At 36.9% G+C, this 19945-nt stretch overlaps 1 protein-coding gene across 1 annotated transcript in view; it reads right to left on the bottom strand.

The window, feature by feature from the left end:
* LOC127431765 (rab effector MyRIP-like) overlaps positions 1 to 19945 on the bottom strand; it is a 203654-nt gene that overhangs the window by 14089 nt on the left and 169620 nt on the right. The window contains exons 4-11 of the mRNA XM_051682301.1: positions 14500 to 14580; positions 13418 to 13515; positions 13144 to 13224; positions 11789 to 11957; positions 9236 to 9424; positions 8390 to 9036; positions 5533 to 6585; positions 1187 to 1249 (exon numbers count right to left, since the gene is read on the bottom strand). Of these exons, the coding sequence (XP_051538261.1) occupies positions 1187 to 1249; positions 5533 to 6585; positions 8390 to 9036; positions 9236 to 9424; positions 11789 to 11957; positions 13144 to 13224; positions 13418 to 13515; positions 14500 to 14580 (2381 nt within the window). The remainder of the gene's footprint in view (positions 1 to 1186; positions 1250 to 5532; positions 6586 to 8389; positions 9037 to 9235; positions 9425 to 11788; positions 11958 to 13143; positions 13225 to 13417; positions 13516 to 14499; positions 14581 to 19945) is intronic.

Consider the following 19945-nt stretch of genomic DNA (forward strand, 5'->3'; position numbering starts at 1 on the left):
ATCATCCAGTTATGACAAGAGTAAATAATCTTTGTCCTTTGATAATGATTTGGGTCGAATTTAATGGAAAACAATGCGAGTTGAGCTCCATGGCGCTGCAGAATTTTTAACCGCCTCCGTTGATGAAAAGCCTGGGGTGTGTGCATACGCACCTTCATAGAAAATAATTTTTTGAATTTTAGAATGCTCCATGTCATCCGCCAGACGTGTCTGGTGTGCGACCCACTTTAAATTACCCTGCCGCTCAAACTATACCAAAGTTGTTCTGAGAAATATGTTTTAAAAGACAAAGACTAGTGTGCAACGAGCAGCCATATTTATAGTATATCTGAAAAATCCCGATATATATCGATAATCATCGGAAAAATCTTCAGATTATCGATACGTGAAAACAGCATCGATCCCAAGCCTATAAAATATCATAATGTATCGCCACCAAGCCTATAAAATTTTCTCTATTATTTATACAGTTTTCTTATTTATGTACTATTTTTATTTTATTCATAGGAAATACAAGTTTATTAATAACTGTAAACCAAAATATGGTTCCAAAGTAGCCAGACCCTATTGCTGAAGTATTCTAGTTCAGAGGTCAAAAACACCACATTCACATATATGTTTCTTCTTTTTGTCGCCAGTATCAATCAAAGTACGAAATATACTTGTATTCACACATGCCCCTATATTTAGGTTACAGGGTTGCAAACAAATATAGTATATGCTAATAGCTAATAGCAATAAAATGCACAAATATTTAGTTTGACCTCCTGAGGTGGACATTTCTGAAGAAGCATCACTGATGCAACTTTCATTTTATTTCTGAAGCATCTTGAGTCATATTTTCAATTCGATTCGTGGAAAGAGCCAGTAAGACCAGAACCATACAGTCACAACAATAATGTCACTGTAGCACCTAGCATCTACTGTAGATAAAATTGAAGCTTGGAAGAATATGCTCTCTTTTTTGACTCCAATCTATAGTATGTGGATGCGTTGGTTTGTGTGTGCGCAGGAAATAAGTGGTAATAAATATATACATAACTGTGTGTGGATCCTGCTAATAGACTCTGCAGTGTCATAAGAAGATTCTGAGACAGGTGTATAAATGGACTACATGCTGAGAGAGTGTGTGATACACAAAACATCTTTCCAGCTCCACTGCATCTCTAATCAGAATGTATCTCACCTGTTGTAAGAGAGATGAGTGTAACAGAAGCTTCTGCTGTAAAGCACAATCGTTTAGACCACCCTGAACCAACAGGGAGGGGTGGAGAGAGAGACAGAGAGAGACAGGTTGGACAAAGAGAAAAACCATGGCGTAAAAAAAGAGAGTAGCACAACATGTGGAAAAGGCAGACACAGATGAGAAGGAGGTGGAAAGAGGAAGTTAAGAGATGACAAAAGACAATAAAAACATTAAAGGATTAGTTCACCCAATCATGAAAGCTCTGTCATTATTTCCTCACCCACTTATCATTCCAAACCTGTATGCTGTAATTTTGTAAGTGTAACACAAAATATTTGAAATCTGAGCACAAACGCGGCATATTAAAATGATGTGAATGACTTAGTTTGGTCTGTTCATCACATGAAGCTATCTTGTGGTTTTAGAAGACTTCAAATATAGCGAATGATTTGTATGAACCCCAATATGAACTGCCATCATGGAAAGAGTTTATTAAAGATTCTTCAAAGAAATCTGCTTTTGTTTTCAAATGGGGAAAAAAAAGCATATGGATTTGGCATGACATGAGGGTGACTAAATAATGACAGAATTTTCAATTTTTTGGAGAACTATTCTTTTGATAAAATGGATTGAAAGCAGGCTCGAATTTAAAGGACAAAACCAGATGCAATGTCCAGAGGTGAAGAGGACTCCCAGATTGTGAGCATTCCCTGGTCACTGTCATATAGATGCTCTCACAACATCTAGAGAGGTTCTACATTCCTTTCTGCAGGCTGGGTCATGCTTAAAATTCATACACCACACTTGCATGATACACCCCATGCACTATTCGTGCACTTGATCATGATTTCTCATCACTGATGGGAGCCAAGACCTTCATTTTGAGGCCAACACGTTTTCATTTGAATACGCATAATTTTCTCTACGTTTTGGCCTTCCATCCACACTGAGACAGTGTCTTTGACAGCAAAAACTGAGCTGTTTTCCCATTGTAGTGCGAGCAGGGGAAATGGAGATATCTGAAAATGATGAGGTATTTGTTGTTTTGTGACACAGCCATGTGATCCATTCAACCCGAAACAATCAAGATGGTGGCCCATATTGTAGCGCCGTTGTTGTGCCTGCTATTCACATTGATAACATTGTTAAGATTAATGTTACTTTGTACAACATTCACATTGCATTTCTTCAAAGGTGACAGGTTGACTTGGAATTGCTGTCTGGTGACGGAACACGAGGACAACTGCATTTCAGACAGTAAATGGAACGGCGATATTTTGCATGTGAATTAAGGGAATTTAAAAGTTTTGATACGTTTCAGTGTGGATGAGAAACTTTTGGAAAACGCTTGGGATTTAAAATGGGATTATAGCATTACAACAATGGGATTTACACAAGTAGGACAAGTTCTTAGATCAACCTCCTTTGTTGTTCCTGGAATGACATGCAACCAATCACTGCCCTCTGATTTAAGTGTTTAGGTTCAGGGTAAGATTGGTTGATAGGAATTTTGTTCTAGGAACATAATTGGATGCTGATCCACCAACTTGTTCCACTTGTGTAAATCACATTAAATCTCATTAACTTAACTTATGAGTGTTGTTTCTTTATCAAACTGAATAAAGGAAATCTGGGTGTACTGCATATCACTTTACTTTCACCAATCCAGGTTTTAGAGACTGGCACTTCATTCCAAACCCCTAGTGAGCTGCCTTGCTGTGTAAAAACTTTTACAAAAGGGGTACCATAAGGCCCTTTCCCACTGCATGGACTAAAGCCCGTTTTAGTTACTTTTCCCCAGGACTAGTACTTTTAGTTGTTTTTGCACCTGAGGAACTATAGTTTCTCTAAGTCGTTTTAAGTGACATTTTTAGCTCCTACTCCAGAGTAGGTACTTTTGGGGCATAGCGGGACTGTGGCAGGTGCTGCAGTCTGTGATTGGTCTAAAACCTATGACGCACAAATAGCTTTGAGGAACACAAGGAGTCTGGAGCCGCCATTTGTAAACAAACTTTTAGCTGCTAGCCTGCTACCCAGAGGATTGCGCTAATTTTACAATTCCTTTAACAGAAGTAGCATATAACAAAGTATCCAAAGAGAATCACCCGTTCCACATATATGTGTATATGTGTGTGTGTGTGTGTGTGTGTGTGTGTGTGTGTGTGTGTGTGTGTGTGTGTGACTTTCTTTGGGAGACACGCTTGGAGTTTTCATCGCATCTATATTGTTTGTACTGTGTGATACAGAAAATAAAGCGATTTCCAGCTAACTACATAAATTTTTTTTCCTGGGATGATGGATATAAATAATAAGATGTTAATCAAGAGTAGGTAATTAAACTCTATTATAAACAAATCTAGTTTACATGAGGGAAATATTGCGTGCATGTCACTGTGTGGTAAATTTGCATCAAGATGTCTTTTTTTAGAGTATTTCAGTACAGTAATTTATATTGAGTCATTAAAGCCTTTATTGTAAATTATCGTGTTGATAAATAGGTTTATAGTCCATTTTCAACATATTGTCAGTTGAGTTCAGCATGTGTGAAAGCGAGGTGAGGTGTCTCTCCTCTCGTACGCACCGCTCACGCGCCTAGTAAACTGTAACCTGAAGACACATGCTGCATCCGAAAATGGAAAAAGGCTGGCTTCGGAGGCTGTATAATGAGAAAAGATTAAATAAGGTGCTTTTTAAACTGTTAGTAAACTGAGAACAGTTTCCATTCATCCAAAAACACCCTAACAAAAGTGTAGCTCTGATTCTGGCATCCTTTGTTGGTGTTGTTGATTTTGTTGCTGTTGTTGCTATTGAATTGCACGTGCAAATAACGTCAGAAGAAAAATTGTACTAGATGACATCACTACGGGGTTTACTTCTGTGAGTGCCAATGCAAAAGAGGAAAAGTCTTCATAGTTGTGTCGTTCCTTGTATGAGTTCTCGTCTATAAAGTTACTAAGGAAAAAGTACCGGGACTGTAGGTGGGAAAGTCAATAGTACATTGATGGAATTAGATGGTACTTATATGTAAATACCTTGGTAATGAATGATTGCAATATCAATGTACGAAGGTATTTACTCCAAGGTACTTAAAATTGTACCATTGTATCACAAGGCTACATGTCATATTACCATACCATGATAACTGTCCAAAGTACCACTGTAATACAATGATACTTTTCGGTACTTTTTTGTTAGTGTAGCCAGCTACCATTGATGGCAGAAAGCGAACTGAAATGGAACATCATATATGATTGAATTTAAGCCCTTTTCATAGGCAGCTTATAGTAGTATCCAATTTTTTATTTAATTTCAGAATTTGACGGAGCCTGAACTCTTGAAAATGACATGACTGTGCCAGTGTTTTTGCTAAATTATAATACGTGGTTCCTACACAAATTGCGGCAGTTCCAAGGTGAAATGTCCACTGTGTGATGCTAAAAGCAAGATATATTTTCTCTCAAACAGATTAAGGTTAATGCTCTCTCGAGTTTTAAATCAACAAAACCTACCTACATCCCTATCCTAAACCTTAAAACTAAAACTAAGCAATAATGTCATAAAAAGCAAATGTGACATGAAAAACACAATTGCTAAAGCAACCACGCCATTTTGTGATGCTTCTATTACATTTTCACGCCTATGACATAGCTCACGGTCACACTGATCACGGTCTAACAAGCTTGTAAATGTAGTTGGTTATGTAATGCAAACGTTACTGTGTCACATAGTCAAGCACTATAGAAAAAGTGTTTAGATGTCATAAGATAGTATTGAGTGAGGAACAGGGTGAAAAGTGAGTATTTATGAACTGTAATTTATTTGACTGAATACGTCATTGTTGTTGTAGCGCCTCTGTTGTGTATTTCACCAAGAAACTGCTGTGATATGTAAAACGAGCAATGTAAAAATCATTTTGAAAATATGTAGGTATATTAACATGATTCTATGAGACCAGGTTGGTTTGATGTTAGCATTAGTGTTTGATACTTTAATTAACACAAAAATTACATTTACATTTAGTCATTTAGAGTAAGCAGGGCTTTAAATTTTAGATATTTCTATTGACTCTGTACGCCATGTTAGATAAAAATGTAACTTAACTTGGGGAAATGTCTTAACAATGAAGGATACATTCGCAGCTGGTTTAGATTTTGTATAAAACAAGGTACCGTTTCAGGCAACAAAATTTTGCTGCTTACTGTTTGGAACAGTCTTTGCTTTGGGAGTCTATGATTCCTAAAAGTACTGTAGGCGGCTCACTAGGGTTTTAAACAAAGCCTGGGTGAATTGTACAAGAGAAGAACTTTTATTGGAATGGGTTGCAACCAGTGTTGTTTCTTGCTTACCTCAGATGGAGACACTGGCTCCTCCAGACCACAGGGGGTGGTGTCTGGAGATGTGCTTGTAGGTCTTGTTCTCTTTGACTCAAGTTTTTCTTGTTCTTCTAACCCTGTTTCTGATTTGTTTATCAGTGGTGATATTCTCCTCACCTTTTCCTCAATGGACTTCTCTGTTTCATCATTGTCTTCCTCCAAATTCTTGTTTTGCTCCATTGCTCTACCTGATATTTCCTCTGTTCCACTGGCCACTTCATGTTTCTCTTCCTCTTTGGATTTTGCTCTCACTACAGGTTCTTTTTGCGCATGTTTTCCCATGCATATGCTTTTCCTTTGCTTCTCAATCCCTCGATCGATCTCTGATTGTCTCTCCCGCTCTTTTTCCAGTTGTTTCTCTATTTCTCTTTGTCTTTCCTGTTTCCTCTCAACCTGTGTTTCGATTTCTCTTTGCTTTTCTCGGTCTCTATCTATTTGTTTCTCCAGTTCTCTTTGCCTCTCTCGCTCTCTTTCTGCTTGCTTCTCTATTTCTTTCTGTCGTCCCCTCTCCCTCTTCATCTCTCGCTCGACATTTATCTGTCTTATTGCTTTACTTGTATCCATCTCTTGAACTGTTTGTCTTTCCGGCCACTGTTCACTCAGCTTCCCGATCTCTTTATCAGTCTGCTTGTCTCGTTTACTTTCGCGCCTCTCCTTTGGTCTCAATTTCTCACTTTCGTTGCCAGCTTCTCTGACTGTTTCAAGAACGGATGACATCACATCCCTCTCGCTGACTTGGCCAACCAGCTCACAGTGTTTGGATCTCAGTCCCTGTTCCAAGGTTTCATTAACATGAATGCTGAACCCTTGTTTGCTGGCTCTTGGTTGGCTCAGCATTGGTGGGCTGGTGGCAGTGGAGTTGTGAGCCACTGTGCTTTGATAGTCAGGTTCAGGGGTCATGGATCCAGAGGTCAGAAGCTCAGGAGAGGTCACAGTGTCTAGAGTCTGGTAACTGAGAGGGGCCGGAGTCTCCTGACTCTGCTGTCGGCGCATCATCATGGCATTGAGGAGGAGAGCACTGTTCTCCTGAGACAAAGAGGGAGAGTTGTGATGAGTAGAAAGACATATGAAAGAAGAAGAATTGGGCTACATGATAGAGATAAAGGCTGCGAGGAAGGGACAGAGCACTGATAATGCCATCTGGTGAGAGATCCCATATCTATAAGTTTTGTGAACACAATCCATACAATCTAAGGCGTTTTTAACAATCCTGTCCTGCACTGCCATCTACTGGAGATAAATGTAAACACATTCAAAATTCAGTTCAAGATTAACATGAGAGTCATGTGTATTTTGTTAATTCATGATTTTTATTTTGAAAAGTTTATTTCTAGTTCCTGTTTCATGTCATGTGGTTCCCTTGTCATGTGATTTCATGTTTTCCCTCCATGTTCACATGTCTTGTTTTCACTGGTTTATTGTCTTGTTATCCTGTTTAGAGTTCTCACTGTTTATTGGTTATCTTTGTCATGTGTTCTCCCATCTTCATGTATTTAAGCCTCATGTTTTCCTTTGTCCATTGTCAGGTATTGTTGAATGTAACTTTGGTTGAGTTTGGTAACATGTCATGCTAAGTCCAGTCCAGTCTAGTCCAGTCCATGTTTTTGTTTTGTTTGTGTTTGGATTTACGATTTTGGGATTTCACGTTTGTAACAAATTGCACTTGGGTTCTTCAATTCATCATCATCGTCTTCGTCATTGCCAGTGCCAGCAGCATCGTTACACTGAGATTCCCAGTGTGCACAGATTAACCAGATTATTATGTGCATTGTTGTTACCATTGTTTGCTTTTTCATTTTAATTAATGTTTTTTTTTAATGTCTTTATGTGTAAAAATTACTATAATGGGATAGCTACATAGAAACAAGAGCTCTTTTTTAGCTCTTTATCTTAAGTTCAAGTTTTTGAATGAATTTGGGTACGTTATGTGAAATTATTTCTGCAATTTTGTGTCATTTACTAGTATTAAATTGCATGATATCATATCATATCTGTGCTACAAGTCACACTGTGATATACTGTTTGCTGTAACATAGGAAAAGCATGGTTTTGCCTAGGTCTTTAAAGAAGCTAAAATACGTGATAGTTTTGATTTATATTTTGTTTTCATTGTCTTAAATGTTTATATTATTTAATGGTTATTTATTTGATCTAAAATAATAAAATTATTATATATTTTATTTTATGTACAATATTTAATTATTTTTATATCAATTTTATATCAATATTTATTTATCATTTTGATTAATACATGTGAATTTATTTATTTTTTTTTACTTTTGTTTTGAAGACTTTTATGATGCTTTTAAAGATTAATATTATTTTAAAATGTGGAACCCATACAGAAATCTTAATTTGGCCATATACTGTATATAGACATATACTGTATGTACATATTCAAATTCCACTAGTATTTGGGAAATTATATGTTATATATATGAAAAGGCCATTTCTGTAGTATTTTGAAATATATGTTGCATATACAGTAATAAGTATGTGACTTTTTATATCAGTGCCATATATCAGATTTCTATATGGGAAATAATAATTATTTGTACCTATATGCATAATATTGGCCATCGGCCATCGGCCACTTGCTCTCTAAATATCGGCATTGGCATCGGCTATCAAAAAACCCATGGCCGTCCGCTAGTTTAAAAAAAACACCAGCATGCCCAACCCAAGTCTTTAGTCCCATAATATCAATGAGAATGTACAATTCAAGTAATAGACTGAGTTTTAGGAAAACAATATTTTAGAGTGAACTGCTCCATTAGAATAAAACAATATCATACTGTATAACAATTTTGAAGGCTATTGTTTTTCTCACCGCAGTGGCAGCACTGTACACAGCATTCTGTGCTTGGCTGTGCTCTGTTGTCTCGCGCTTGCTCTTTCTGCGCCTCCGTGACCTTTTGACCTGCTCGCTCTGGTCCTCCCCATCACTACTGTCCCCTCCCAAACGGGGGTTAAAGTTCACATCCAACACTTCTGGTCTAAGCAGGGGTGAAGAAGCACTGCTTGGCGGATGTCTGTAGGGTGGATACAGGTGTGGTTCAGGTGGCCCTTTTTTCCTTTGGGGTGTAACATGGGCAGGCCTGCGTGCTCTGGTTGATGGGGTGGAAGATGTCTCAGAGTCTGAGTTGAGGGTCTCAGTGTTGGTGTACTGACCCGAGGAGGGTGACGTCACAGGCAGGTGTTGTGTGTACGTCCATTCAGGGTCGTGTTGAGAGTCAGTATAGTATGTCTCGTCCGAAAGACGGCTACGAAACTGTAACAGGGCGGCTCCCCAGCCTCCCTGGTCTTCGGGGTCCGAATTGGAACCCATCTCGTCATATGCAGACACAACGCCTGATTCCTTCTCAAGCACGCTGAAAACGAGGCTCTTGCGCTTGGTTAGTAGACTGGGCCGGGAGTGCTGGGAGCTCTGCAGGGCAATCCAGTTACCATCCGGGGACTGCAGTACTGAGGACGCACCTGTGGGGAGAGAGACAAAAACCTGGACAAACAAATATAGAGGATATGTGTATGTGTAATTCATATAACAAATTACCAAAGCTCGCTTTACAAGAAAACTACATCATGTAAACATTACATTCAATATATAGGAAATACAAAACAGTTACAGCAAGTCAAAAGTTAGAGATTGGGTTTGTGTGTGTATGCATGTTCTTACTAGAGTTGTCCAGGCGGTCAACACTCTTCCAGCCTGGAAGTGATAACGCTCTGGACTCTCTCCTGAGTGAAGCGTAGTTCTGAATGTCTGTTTCTACCTCTGCACTCTCTGGGCCCCCCAGGGCCATACCCACCTCAGGGCCCTTCTCTGGAGAATCGTCACTTGTCAAGATTGCTGATCTTGATCTCTAAAAACGCAGATACACACACCACATACACAACAACTGTAAAATGAAGCATAAAAAAAATCATTGTCATAGAATTGTAAGTTCATATTACATTCTTTCTCACACACTTCTACTAGTATTATTAATACAATACAAATGTATTATCATCATTGAAATCATTGATATGCAGTTATAACAAGAGGCATAATAAGGCTGAATGGCAGGCAATATTTGACAAATCGTGAGACAAATTTGAACTCAAATGATATAATGTTTAATAAACCATTATTCATCCTTATTTTAATCAAAAACATTAAATGCCATTATTCCTGATGCATGTCATGATGCAGCAACAACAGGCTATTATAGTGAGATTAAAAGACAGAGTATGTGATCTCATCTGCAAAAAAGAAGTCTATGGCATGTTTAGTTTTTTTATTCTTCTGATAAATGTGCCAGTAGGGTGCTTGGTATAGTTTAGGTAACGCTTTTTAAGCTTGCGCCATTTTTATGTTAGTTCATACGTAGATATAATGTTTATACACTTATGCACTTTGCTAATGATATTTAGTAGAATGACATTAATATAGTTACAGAGATGAAGGTAAATTTTACCTTTTTATTTACTTTACGTTCAGTATGGTTTAATGGCCAAAAGTCTTTACTAAAGAAGTTTATTCTCACTTATATCCTTGATTCTATTTACTGGAATAAATATGTGTGTGTTTTAAAGTTAAAATTAATAATCATTGTTCACATTTACTATTTAAATGATGGGCAGGAATGCACTTGGTAGCCAGTCTAAAAATGGTGAGTAGGAGCTGTAAATAAATTATAGCCCTAAATGATAAATGGTTAATTAGTGGTGTAAAATGTAAGAATTATTACAATTAAGGTCTTTATTAAATGTAGCATCAAATGCTATTACATTTAGGGTAATTTTTAAACTTAGGACCACACGTTATTACATTTAGGGCCTTTAAGGAATATTCAGGGTTCAATACAAGTTAAGCTTCATCAACAGCAGTTGTGGCATAATATTGATTACCACAAAAAGTAATCGACGCGTCCCTCCTTTTGTTAAAAAAAAAAAAAGGAAAAATCTGGGTTACAGTGAGGCACTTACAATAGAAGTGAATGGAGACAATTTTTGGAGGTTTTAAAGGCAGAAATGTGAAGCTTATAATTTTATAAAAGCACTTACATAAATTCTTCACATCACATCATCATGGCAATTGAGTTGTAAAATTGGCTTTAACTTTACGCAGAAAAGGTTAGTAAGTGATTTTATCACACTAAAATCATGGTAACATACATACTGTTTATGTCTTGTGGCTATACTTTTGAAACAGTGAGTATTTTATCTTTTATGGATTGGCCCCATTCACTTCCATTGTACGTTCCTCACTGTAACCCAGATTTTTGCTTTTTTTAAGAAAAGGAGGGGCAAGTCAAAATTAATTTTCTGGTAATCAACATTATCCCACAAATGTTGTCGACTGAAATTAAATTGTATTGAACCTGGAATATTCCTTTAATTACATCTAGGACCAAATTTGTATAAAATTTAAGGACTATATTATATATAGGATCATTTATGCACAAACAAATATTTTCTATAGTGCAAGATGTATCTTACAAAAAATACTAGAATAACATAGTCAACCTCATATTAAATGTCAGTACTTTATTGACAAATACAATTTCACAAGCATTTCAGGCTTCATTCAAGCAATAAATTATTTGTTTTACCTAAACTACTCTCTGATACACAAAGAGAAATGTTTTATATAAGTTGCATTTGGTTATTAAAATATACAAGTATTCCCCATACAATATACATGTTTATTAAAGAAATGGTCATGCAGACCTTGGCAACTGTTTAGAAAAAAGGAGGTACACGATTTGAATACAAGCAAGCTGCAGTAAAAACATTTCACCAGCAGGGAGCACAAGAAGATCATGTTCTACGGAATAGCAAATCGATTTGTTGTGATTTCCTTTAGAGAACTACATACAACAGCAACAAACTGATTAATACCTTTTATATATATATATATATATATATATATATATAAGAGACTGCAAGTATGCTTCAACATTTTAGCAATTTGTGAGTTCCCTGGGAATTGAACACATGAACTTGGTGTTGTTAGCACTGTGCTTTACCAGCAGAGCCACAGGAACACATTAATAGTTTCTGCACTGTTTTTGCTTAATTCCAGTTTTGTTTTAGGAGTTTTACAGTATTTTGTTAAGAACTGTGATCAAAGTGCTCTAAAATAGAGATAAACACAGAAATGCCTCTTTCATTCACCACTAGAGATCATGTACATGTAAACACGTAATGCTGCGCTACTATACTCTTACCCAAGGCGAATAGGAGCTGGTTATGTCGGGCTGGGCTACTGCTCCGTGCTGAGAGGAGGTGTGTGAATGTTGTGTTGCTTGTGTGTTTTGTGTTGAGGTAGGGGACAGAAGATCGCTACTCTGAATTTGAGGCCATACAAACTCATACTCAGCCTGAATCTCAGACCGCTTCCCCCGCTGAATGATCTATAGAAAAAGAGAGAGGTAAAACAGAGGAAATACTGGTATAAGCTGTATATTACAACTATAAACAGGTAACACCATACATACTATATAGTAATGCGTTGAAATAGTGTGCCAAAAGTGCCTGGATGGATTTTTAAGAAGAATACATTCTTTTGCATGCTTTTGGGCTACTATTGTCCACAACCCTTTAGGCTATGCAAGAGGAGGAGTTTGTGATGGGACATTTTCAGTTGTAGAATAATGGCAAGGAATGCATGGCAGAAGTTTCAGCAGTTTTTAAATGTAGGAATCTAAATGTTTCTTAATAATTCTAAATCTAAACTGCTAAACTTACAGTCACTATCTCCGCTACCTCCTAAACGATAGACTCTTTTCAGACATTTTTTTTTTTTTAGTGGATCAAAAACGTACCGAACCGCAAGTCCTTGATTTCATCATGTCCGATTCGAAATGCACCAAGAATTGTAACTGTGCTATGTGTAGCCTACTTAAAGTACACTCAAGGGATAGTACACTGAAAAATGATACATTTCTCATCACTTACTTTGCCATCATGCCATCTCAAACTCTTATGACATTCTTTCTTCTGTGGAACACAAATTAAGATTTTCAATGGGGTCCAAAACATTCAAGCTCCAAAGCACATGCAGCATAAGTTCTCACGTGAACATGCAAAGCTTTTTGGTGAAAAAGAACTGTTTTTCACCCAAAGCAACTATATCGGTTCTGAAGACATGGATTAAACCACTTGAGTCGTATGGAGTACTTTTATGCTGCCTTTATGTGCTTTTCAGAACGTGAAAGTTTTGGAACTCATTAATTAACATTGTATAGACAGAAATGCATCATATATTCTTCAAAAAAATCTTTGTTAGTTTTCCACAGCAGAAAGAAAGTCAAACAAGTTGGAGACGGAATGAGGGTGAATAAATGATGGTAAAATTAACAAACAAATCTTCATTTCGCAAGAATCTGTTCTGTTTAAATATAAAAATCACCTCATCCTTTGGTAACATGCTTTTTAAGGCAGTTATCCATTAATTACATTTCTTTTTCCAAATATTTCTTTCTTAAAAGTAAGAATCATTCATGCAACTGTTAAGGAATCAGAATCATTTAGAGGAATAGAAATCCTATCTCTAACTATAATATAAAATGTATTTCTATCAATCACAGGACAACTTACTTTTTGAACAATGGTAGTGGCCAGTTCCTCTATGAGCTCTTCTTTATGGTCCTGCAAATAACGAGCCTCATTCTGTTTTTCCTGTATGAGAGGGGGAATAAAGTGATATTCTGTTGGCAGGCATTTTTCTGGCTGGATAAGTGGAGGGAGGGTAACATAAATTGATTGATACACCCAGAAATTGGAAGAATGTTGTAATAGATGGACAAATACTTGGCTGGATGAAAGATGAATTTGTAACTGGATTGATTATATATAAAGAAGAGTTTCTAACCAGGCTATCTCTGTAGCTCTCTGCTTTAACGATTGCTTCCTCTATCGCCTCCTCTGCAACACGCAGAGCGACGGTGAGCGTCTCTGCCATGCTGTGACCTATATACACACACATACACATATAATTATAGAGCATTGTCTTTTAAATTCTATGAAATTGGTTGCACAATGAATGTGGGTGTTTTTTTTTTCTGTGTGCTGTTTTGTTTGTGTGTGTGGATCATTAATCTTCACAGTAATTCATAGACTGTTAGAGTGCCACTGTGATTACAGTAATTGACCAACACTCGACAGTCAAGAGCACTTGTACCTCATGCCAACAGGTGAGGCAAATTATAAAAGAGTAGATATTCCCAGATTTCCTTGTGTGTGCCAGGGTTATTATAGTCTTGATTTAGTTTTAGTTTTTATTTTGTTTTGTATCGTATGTTTGGATTTCAGTTTTGTTTTAGTTAGTTTTAGTCATGCATAAACATTTTTATATTGTTTTTATTTTTTGAATAATGATGGCTATTAAATGACTATATGACTATTTTGAGGATTTATTAAGTTTTAAGGTCATTTTAATTTTCATCCCTTTCATTATTGTGATGTGTGATTTTAGATTTACCTGCCCCTAAACATCAAGTACAGAAAGCAAACTGTGGTTAGTTGTTTTACATATTGATTTTTTTGTTGGTATACATACTGATTGTAAATTGACTGATACATATACAGTATGATGCTAAAAAAAAATCTTGTTGTTGGTGCCACTAAGCTAAGAAACATACATTTTATTAAAAGAGCAAGTTTATGTTTTTCGTGGGAATCAGTGTAGGAATTGTTTACTAATAGCTGTATCCGCATATTAAACAGGAATAGGAGAAAGTATTTCATCATCAAAATTCCACACTTCAACATTGAGAAAAACATATGACTGCCATTTATACACACTGAGAGTCTAAAAGTTATGATGAGGATAGCAGAGGACTGATCAAACCTTTTAAATGGACTAAATACATTGAAAACCCAGTGGACATAAAGTCTGTTTATGGGTTGAAATGCTACACATTTAAGCAGAAGTGTATTGCTTTATCATGTTACCTTCACTCTGCTTGTAGAGTGTGGAGTCACTACCATCACAGACACTGCCATTATCAACACTGCCTTCATGAGCACTGACCTCTAAATATAACAACACAAAGAGAGAAAGAGAGAAAGAGAGCGAGAGAGACAGACATAAATGTGAAAGTCATACAGATAAGGGGGTGGGGGTGTGTGTGTGGGGGTGTGGGGTGGGTGGTCATCCTAGTTTTATGCTTCCTTTTAATCTGGGAAAGACTTGAAGCATGAAATTATGGAGTGTAATGATCTTTTATATCTGCAGGCTTGTAATGTACAGACAAAGGATCAATATACTGTAGACAAGCTGTTGAGAAATTTAGAAGACAAAACATCATAAATAAGATTCCAGGGATCAAGGTGTGTGTGTGTGTGTGTGTGTGTGCATGTGTGTGTGAATACACTTGGGAATAAATCAAATTTGACCCCAAATCTGAGCTAAATCTAATAAAACCTCCATTTGGGAAAATCTCGTTTGAAAAAAAAATAAATAACTGATTTAAAAAATAATTGAATTAATAAATAATTAAAACAATGTTTTAAGTGGTAGGTTGTCTAAAACCTTTGCACAGTATTGTATATATATGCAATATATACTGTACAAATGTCTTGCATCAAATGTATAATGAGTGTGTTTGTGTGTTGTGATTGATAGCTGTGGGAGTGCATGCAACAAAAGTGACAGATGGATTCATGTATGTACTCTCTAAAGGGGTGTACTGATTGAAACACACACACACACACACACACACACACACACACACACACACACACACATGTTGGTGCAGCTATCATTATGAGGACTCTCCATAGACATAATGATTTTTATACTGTACAAACTACAGATTCTATCCCCTAACCCTAACCCTACCCCTAAACCTAACCCCACGCATTTTTACATTTTCAATAAAATATAGTTTAGTATGTTTTTTAAGCGATTTGAATTATGGGGACACTAGAAATGTCCTCATAAACCACATTTATAGCATAATACCTGTGTAATTACCAGTTTGTAACCTAAAAAAAGTCCTCGTAAACCACTTAAACCTGCCCACACACACACACACACACACACACACACACACAGAGCTACATGCCAAAAGTAGCTTACTACATTTAAGCTACTTCATATTTTTTCAACTGCAGATACACAGAGCATACCGTCATAAACAAAGCATCAAAAATACTTATTCACATGATACATACAGTTTACTGTAATACAGTATACAAGTATACAGTATGGTGCAAAAGGTACTGGTATGTGCATGTAAAAAAAAAAAAAAAAGAAGTAAATTCATATTTAGACATGCTACAAACCCAAGTATTCAACATTTAAAGTCACATGTAATTTTCATATATATTCTACTACCTCTACAAACACGTGTTCAATATGAAAAATCACTGTTTTACTACCTCAACAGACCCATACCCATTTAAACATAATTTAATTTGCACATTCCTGAATAAAACTCAGCGTACATACAGTATACTATTCATCTATACAATCCAGAAATACAGCAGCTAGACACGGAACTACAGGATATATCATCACAGGCCAAATTTATTGTGTGTATGTGTGTGTGTATGAGCACATCTTGGCAATAACAATGTGATTTCTGATGATATACAATTACCATATTTATGTAATCATTCTGTATTAGCATGGTGGTTCAAAGTACTTCAAAGAATACCATGTTACTACCATGGTAAACTGATATATATGATTACCATATTTATATACAATTTATTTACATGGTGCTTCAAGGTAATTAAAAAAATACCATGGTACTTGCTATATGATTACCATATTCATATAGCCTACCATTGTATTAACATAATGCGTCCAGTTAATGGTACATGTCCAAAAAACATGGTAATGCCATGGTACTTTTTTATGTGTTTTCATGTAGGCTAATAAGTGTTTTGATACTCTTTTGGTTGGAAAATGTATTTACCTGCAGAAGTAGTTTACAAGCTGCAAACCTGTTGAACTTTATAAAGATCTTCTTCATGACTGGCAAACGATAGGACGCATTTGCAGGTTTGGCTTCCATTGATTGTAGATCCACTGCTACCAGTATTACCTTTATTTTCGTTTTATGAAATATTCAATGAGCTTATTAGCAAGTGAGTGTGCACAAATGATTCAGCAGCCTGCGCGCAAGCTTTAAGAATTCAGATCGAATCGCGAACCTATTCAGACTGCTTTCCTATCACGTGTGACCAATTCATTTTAAAGAACTGACTCAGATGAGTGGTTAATCTGTGAGCAGTTTTGATTCAAAACTGCCGATAGTAAACACTGGGTACAAGGCATGATGTAGCGGTGTAGCTTTTCTCAACGCTACGCCGCTACCTAGTCAAAAATATTGCTTTGCTACTGAAAAGCTACTTGATTTAAAAATGAGTGATGCTACCACCTGGCTACTCAGTAATGTTGTTAAGCTAATAGCTTCGCTATTTGTAGAGAAGTTACTGCCCATCACTGCACACACACACACACACACACACACACACACACCCTTGATACCAACATATGCAAATGACTTAAAACACACAAACACTTTCCGCCCATGTTTTTGCATGAACCCTCTGGTTTGTGTGAAAAAACACAATGTGGCCAGTTGGGTATCAAAACTGTAATGGAAGCTGTGAAGGTGGAGTGAATGAGAGAAGAGAGAGAGAGATGTTTTGTATGGAAATCCATTTCCATTTTATTATTAATATTATATATTTTCTATAGCCTATTGTTTATTTTAATCCTTTATATTGGCAAAATTTTAAATGCCAATAAAATGCCAATCATGACAATAAAGCTTTGTTAACTCTCACTCTGAGAGAAAGAGAGAGAGAGGACAAGGAACAGGACCACGACCAGACAATAACTGAAACACTGTGCAACATGCATAGAATGGAAAGCATAACATAACAAACTGTTATTATTTCCATTCCATTTCCTATTTTATTGTATTTTTACATTTTGTATAAATGTATATGTGTATATTATATATTTAATATTACTATCCTTTGGCAATGTAATGTTTTACCATGCCAATAAAGCTATTTGAATCTCTTGAATATGAGAGAGAGAGAGAGAGAGAGAGAGAGAGATGAAAAAAGACATATGCCATTAAGTCTACCTGACCAGGCGGTCACCTTTCCACTTTCTTTTCTCAGCTGACCTCGAGGGAGCACTCGCTCGATATCACCATGACAACAGCATGAGAATGAGACCACTGCAGTTCCTGTCTGTAACCACCCCATACAGAGCCAATGAAACACAGCTTCAGATGGAACACAGGTGTCTAAATGCAACGTATCGCTACAAAAGACAGATTGTTGCTATTCGGTGAGATTATTAAAACGTCAGATAGACTATCTCATATTTACAGCATGATGGTCACAGAGAGAACCATCATCCACATAATCTAACATGTTAATGTAGTGCAATTATAAATAAAGGATGACAGAAAAATTTAATGTACACTATGGAGGATTTCTCATTAAATTTTTGTTAGAAATTAAAACAACTTTATTATTACATTAGTACATACAAATTCTGTGTTCAAAACCATGTTCTTGCTTTCATGTTGAGCCTACAATAATGATTTACATTCAGAGCTGTCAGGTTGGATTTGGCGGGAAATTTCAGGCTTTCTTCTGGCTACTATAGTGCTACCCGCTTGCTCAGATGACATATTTTTCGGAAATACGTCTTATTGGACTTTCTTAATATCAGTAACTCTTGGTGTACCTAGTTTGATCCACTCTGATATGGTGATCACAGATAAACATGAGAATGAAGAGCAGAGCCGAAGCACAACTAACGTACAAAACAAAACAATGTTCCTCTGCAAGTAACTTGCAGTTTTATATTTCAACCACAGATGTCGATAGAGAGCCCAGAAGGCTAAAGCTTTAACACATTAACACAAAATTAACATCTTTTGAGAACAGCACCTAAGGCCATGTACAAACTAAAACGTTTTCATTTGAAAACTTTTTCTCTATGTTTTGGTCTTCCGTCCACACTGAGACGGTGTTTTTGACAGCAGAGAAAACAATGACATATTTGTTGTCTTCTGACGCAGTCATGTAATCCATTCAACCCAAAACAATCAAGATGGTGGCCCATGTTGTAGCGGTGTTGTTGTGCCTGATGTGACGGCCCTGTCTGGTGTTTCCTCTGTGTTCTGTTTCTCATCTGCAGAGTGGCAGCAGGTGTGTGAGCATTCCTTGATTGCCATGCTGATGGACAAAACATCGGTTCCTGCCAGAGCTAGCTCACTCCCCTTGCTTCCAGTACTTCTTGGGGGCTGGTTTGACTATTATTTTGATGCTTGAAAACCTTATTTTCTTTCCTTTAAATAAATGTATTTCTTTATGCTAGTTTGAGTGTTGCAAATGCTCTGTGCAAACGTTTTAGGCAGTTGTGAAAAATGTTATATAGTGAGGATGTTTTCAAAAAGCAATGAACTTCATACGAAGTGCAGTAAACATAAAAAAAACCCTATGACTTTAAAACAGCACCAATTCTCCTAGGTACAACTGGACACAGTTTTTCTTGGTTGTTGGCAGATAGGATGTTCCAAGCTTCCTGGAGAACTTTCCACAGTTCTATGTATTTAGGCTGTCTCAGTTGCTTCTGTCTCTTCATGTAATCCCAGACTGATGGCTCTTTGGGGCCATACCATCTGTTGCAGGACTCCCTGTACTATCTCTTTTCTATTTCCTAAATACGTTTTTGGAAATCTAAAATTGATATGTCCTATTGACACACTAAAGCAGAAGATACAAAATAACCATCTTAAGATAAATGTTTTTGTGAAACATCTAACGTGCCTAAAACTTTTGAACAGTACTGTATATATCAATATTATATTTGTAATCGGCCACTCTGCTCTCTAGATATCAGTATCGGCATCTGTCATTAAAAAACCCCACATCAGTACTACCAAGAGCCGAAAACATCACACAATGGAAGGTCCTAGCAGCCACAGTGAAACAGATCCCAGGAAATTCTACACATATCTTGGGAAGTCATATCAACTCGTGAGCTGAGTTCACTGCTTTCCACCCACACTGATGCATTTAAAGTGAGTCTGGCTCATAGCTTAGGGACCGTCACTCACACAACACGCCTAAGAAATAGCTTTCAGTTTAGAAACACTGAGAATTCAGATGAGTTCATTTACCGGATAACAGTTCATATCCACGTGTAAACACACGGACACACAGACACACAGACACACAGACACACAGACACATGGACACACAGACACATGGACACACAGACACACACACACACACACACACACACACACACAGACACACACAAATATAGACCACCATGCTCCTCAATCACATAAACACATTCAGACTACCAGTTCCAAGAATAGCCATTCATATGGCTGATAGAAACAAGCTG

Source organism: Myxocyprinus asiaticus, chromosome 41, assembly GCF_019703515.2.
Source record: "Myxocyprinus asiaticus isolate MX2 ecotype Aquarium Trade chromosome 41, UBuf_Myxa_2, whole genome shotgun sequence".
Lineage (NCBI taxonomy): Eukaryota > Metazoa > Chordata > Actinopteri > Cypriniformes > Catostomidae > Myxocyprinus > Myxocyprinus asiaticus.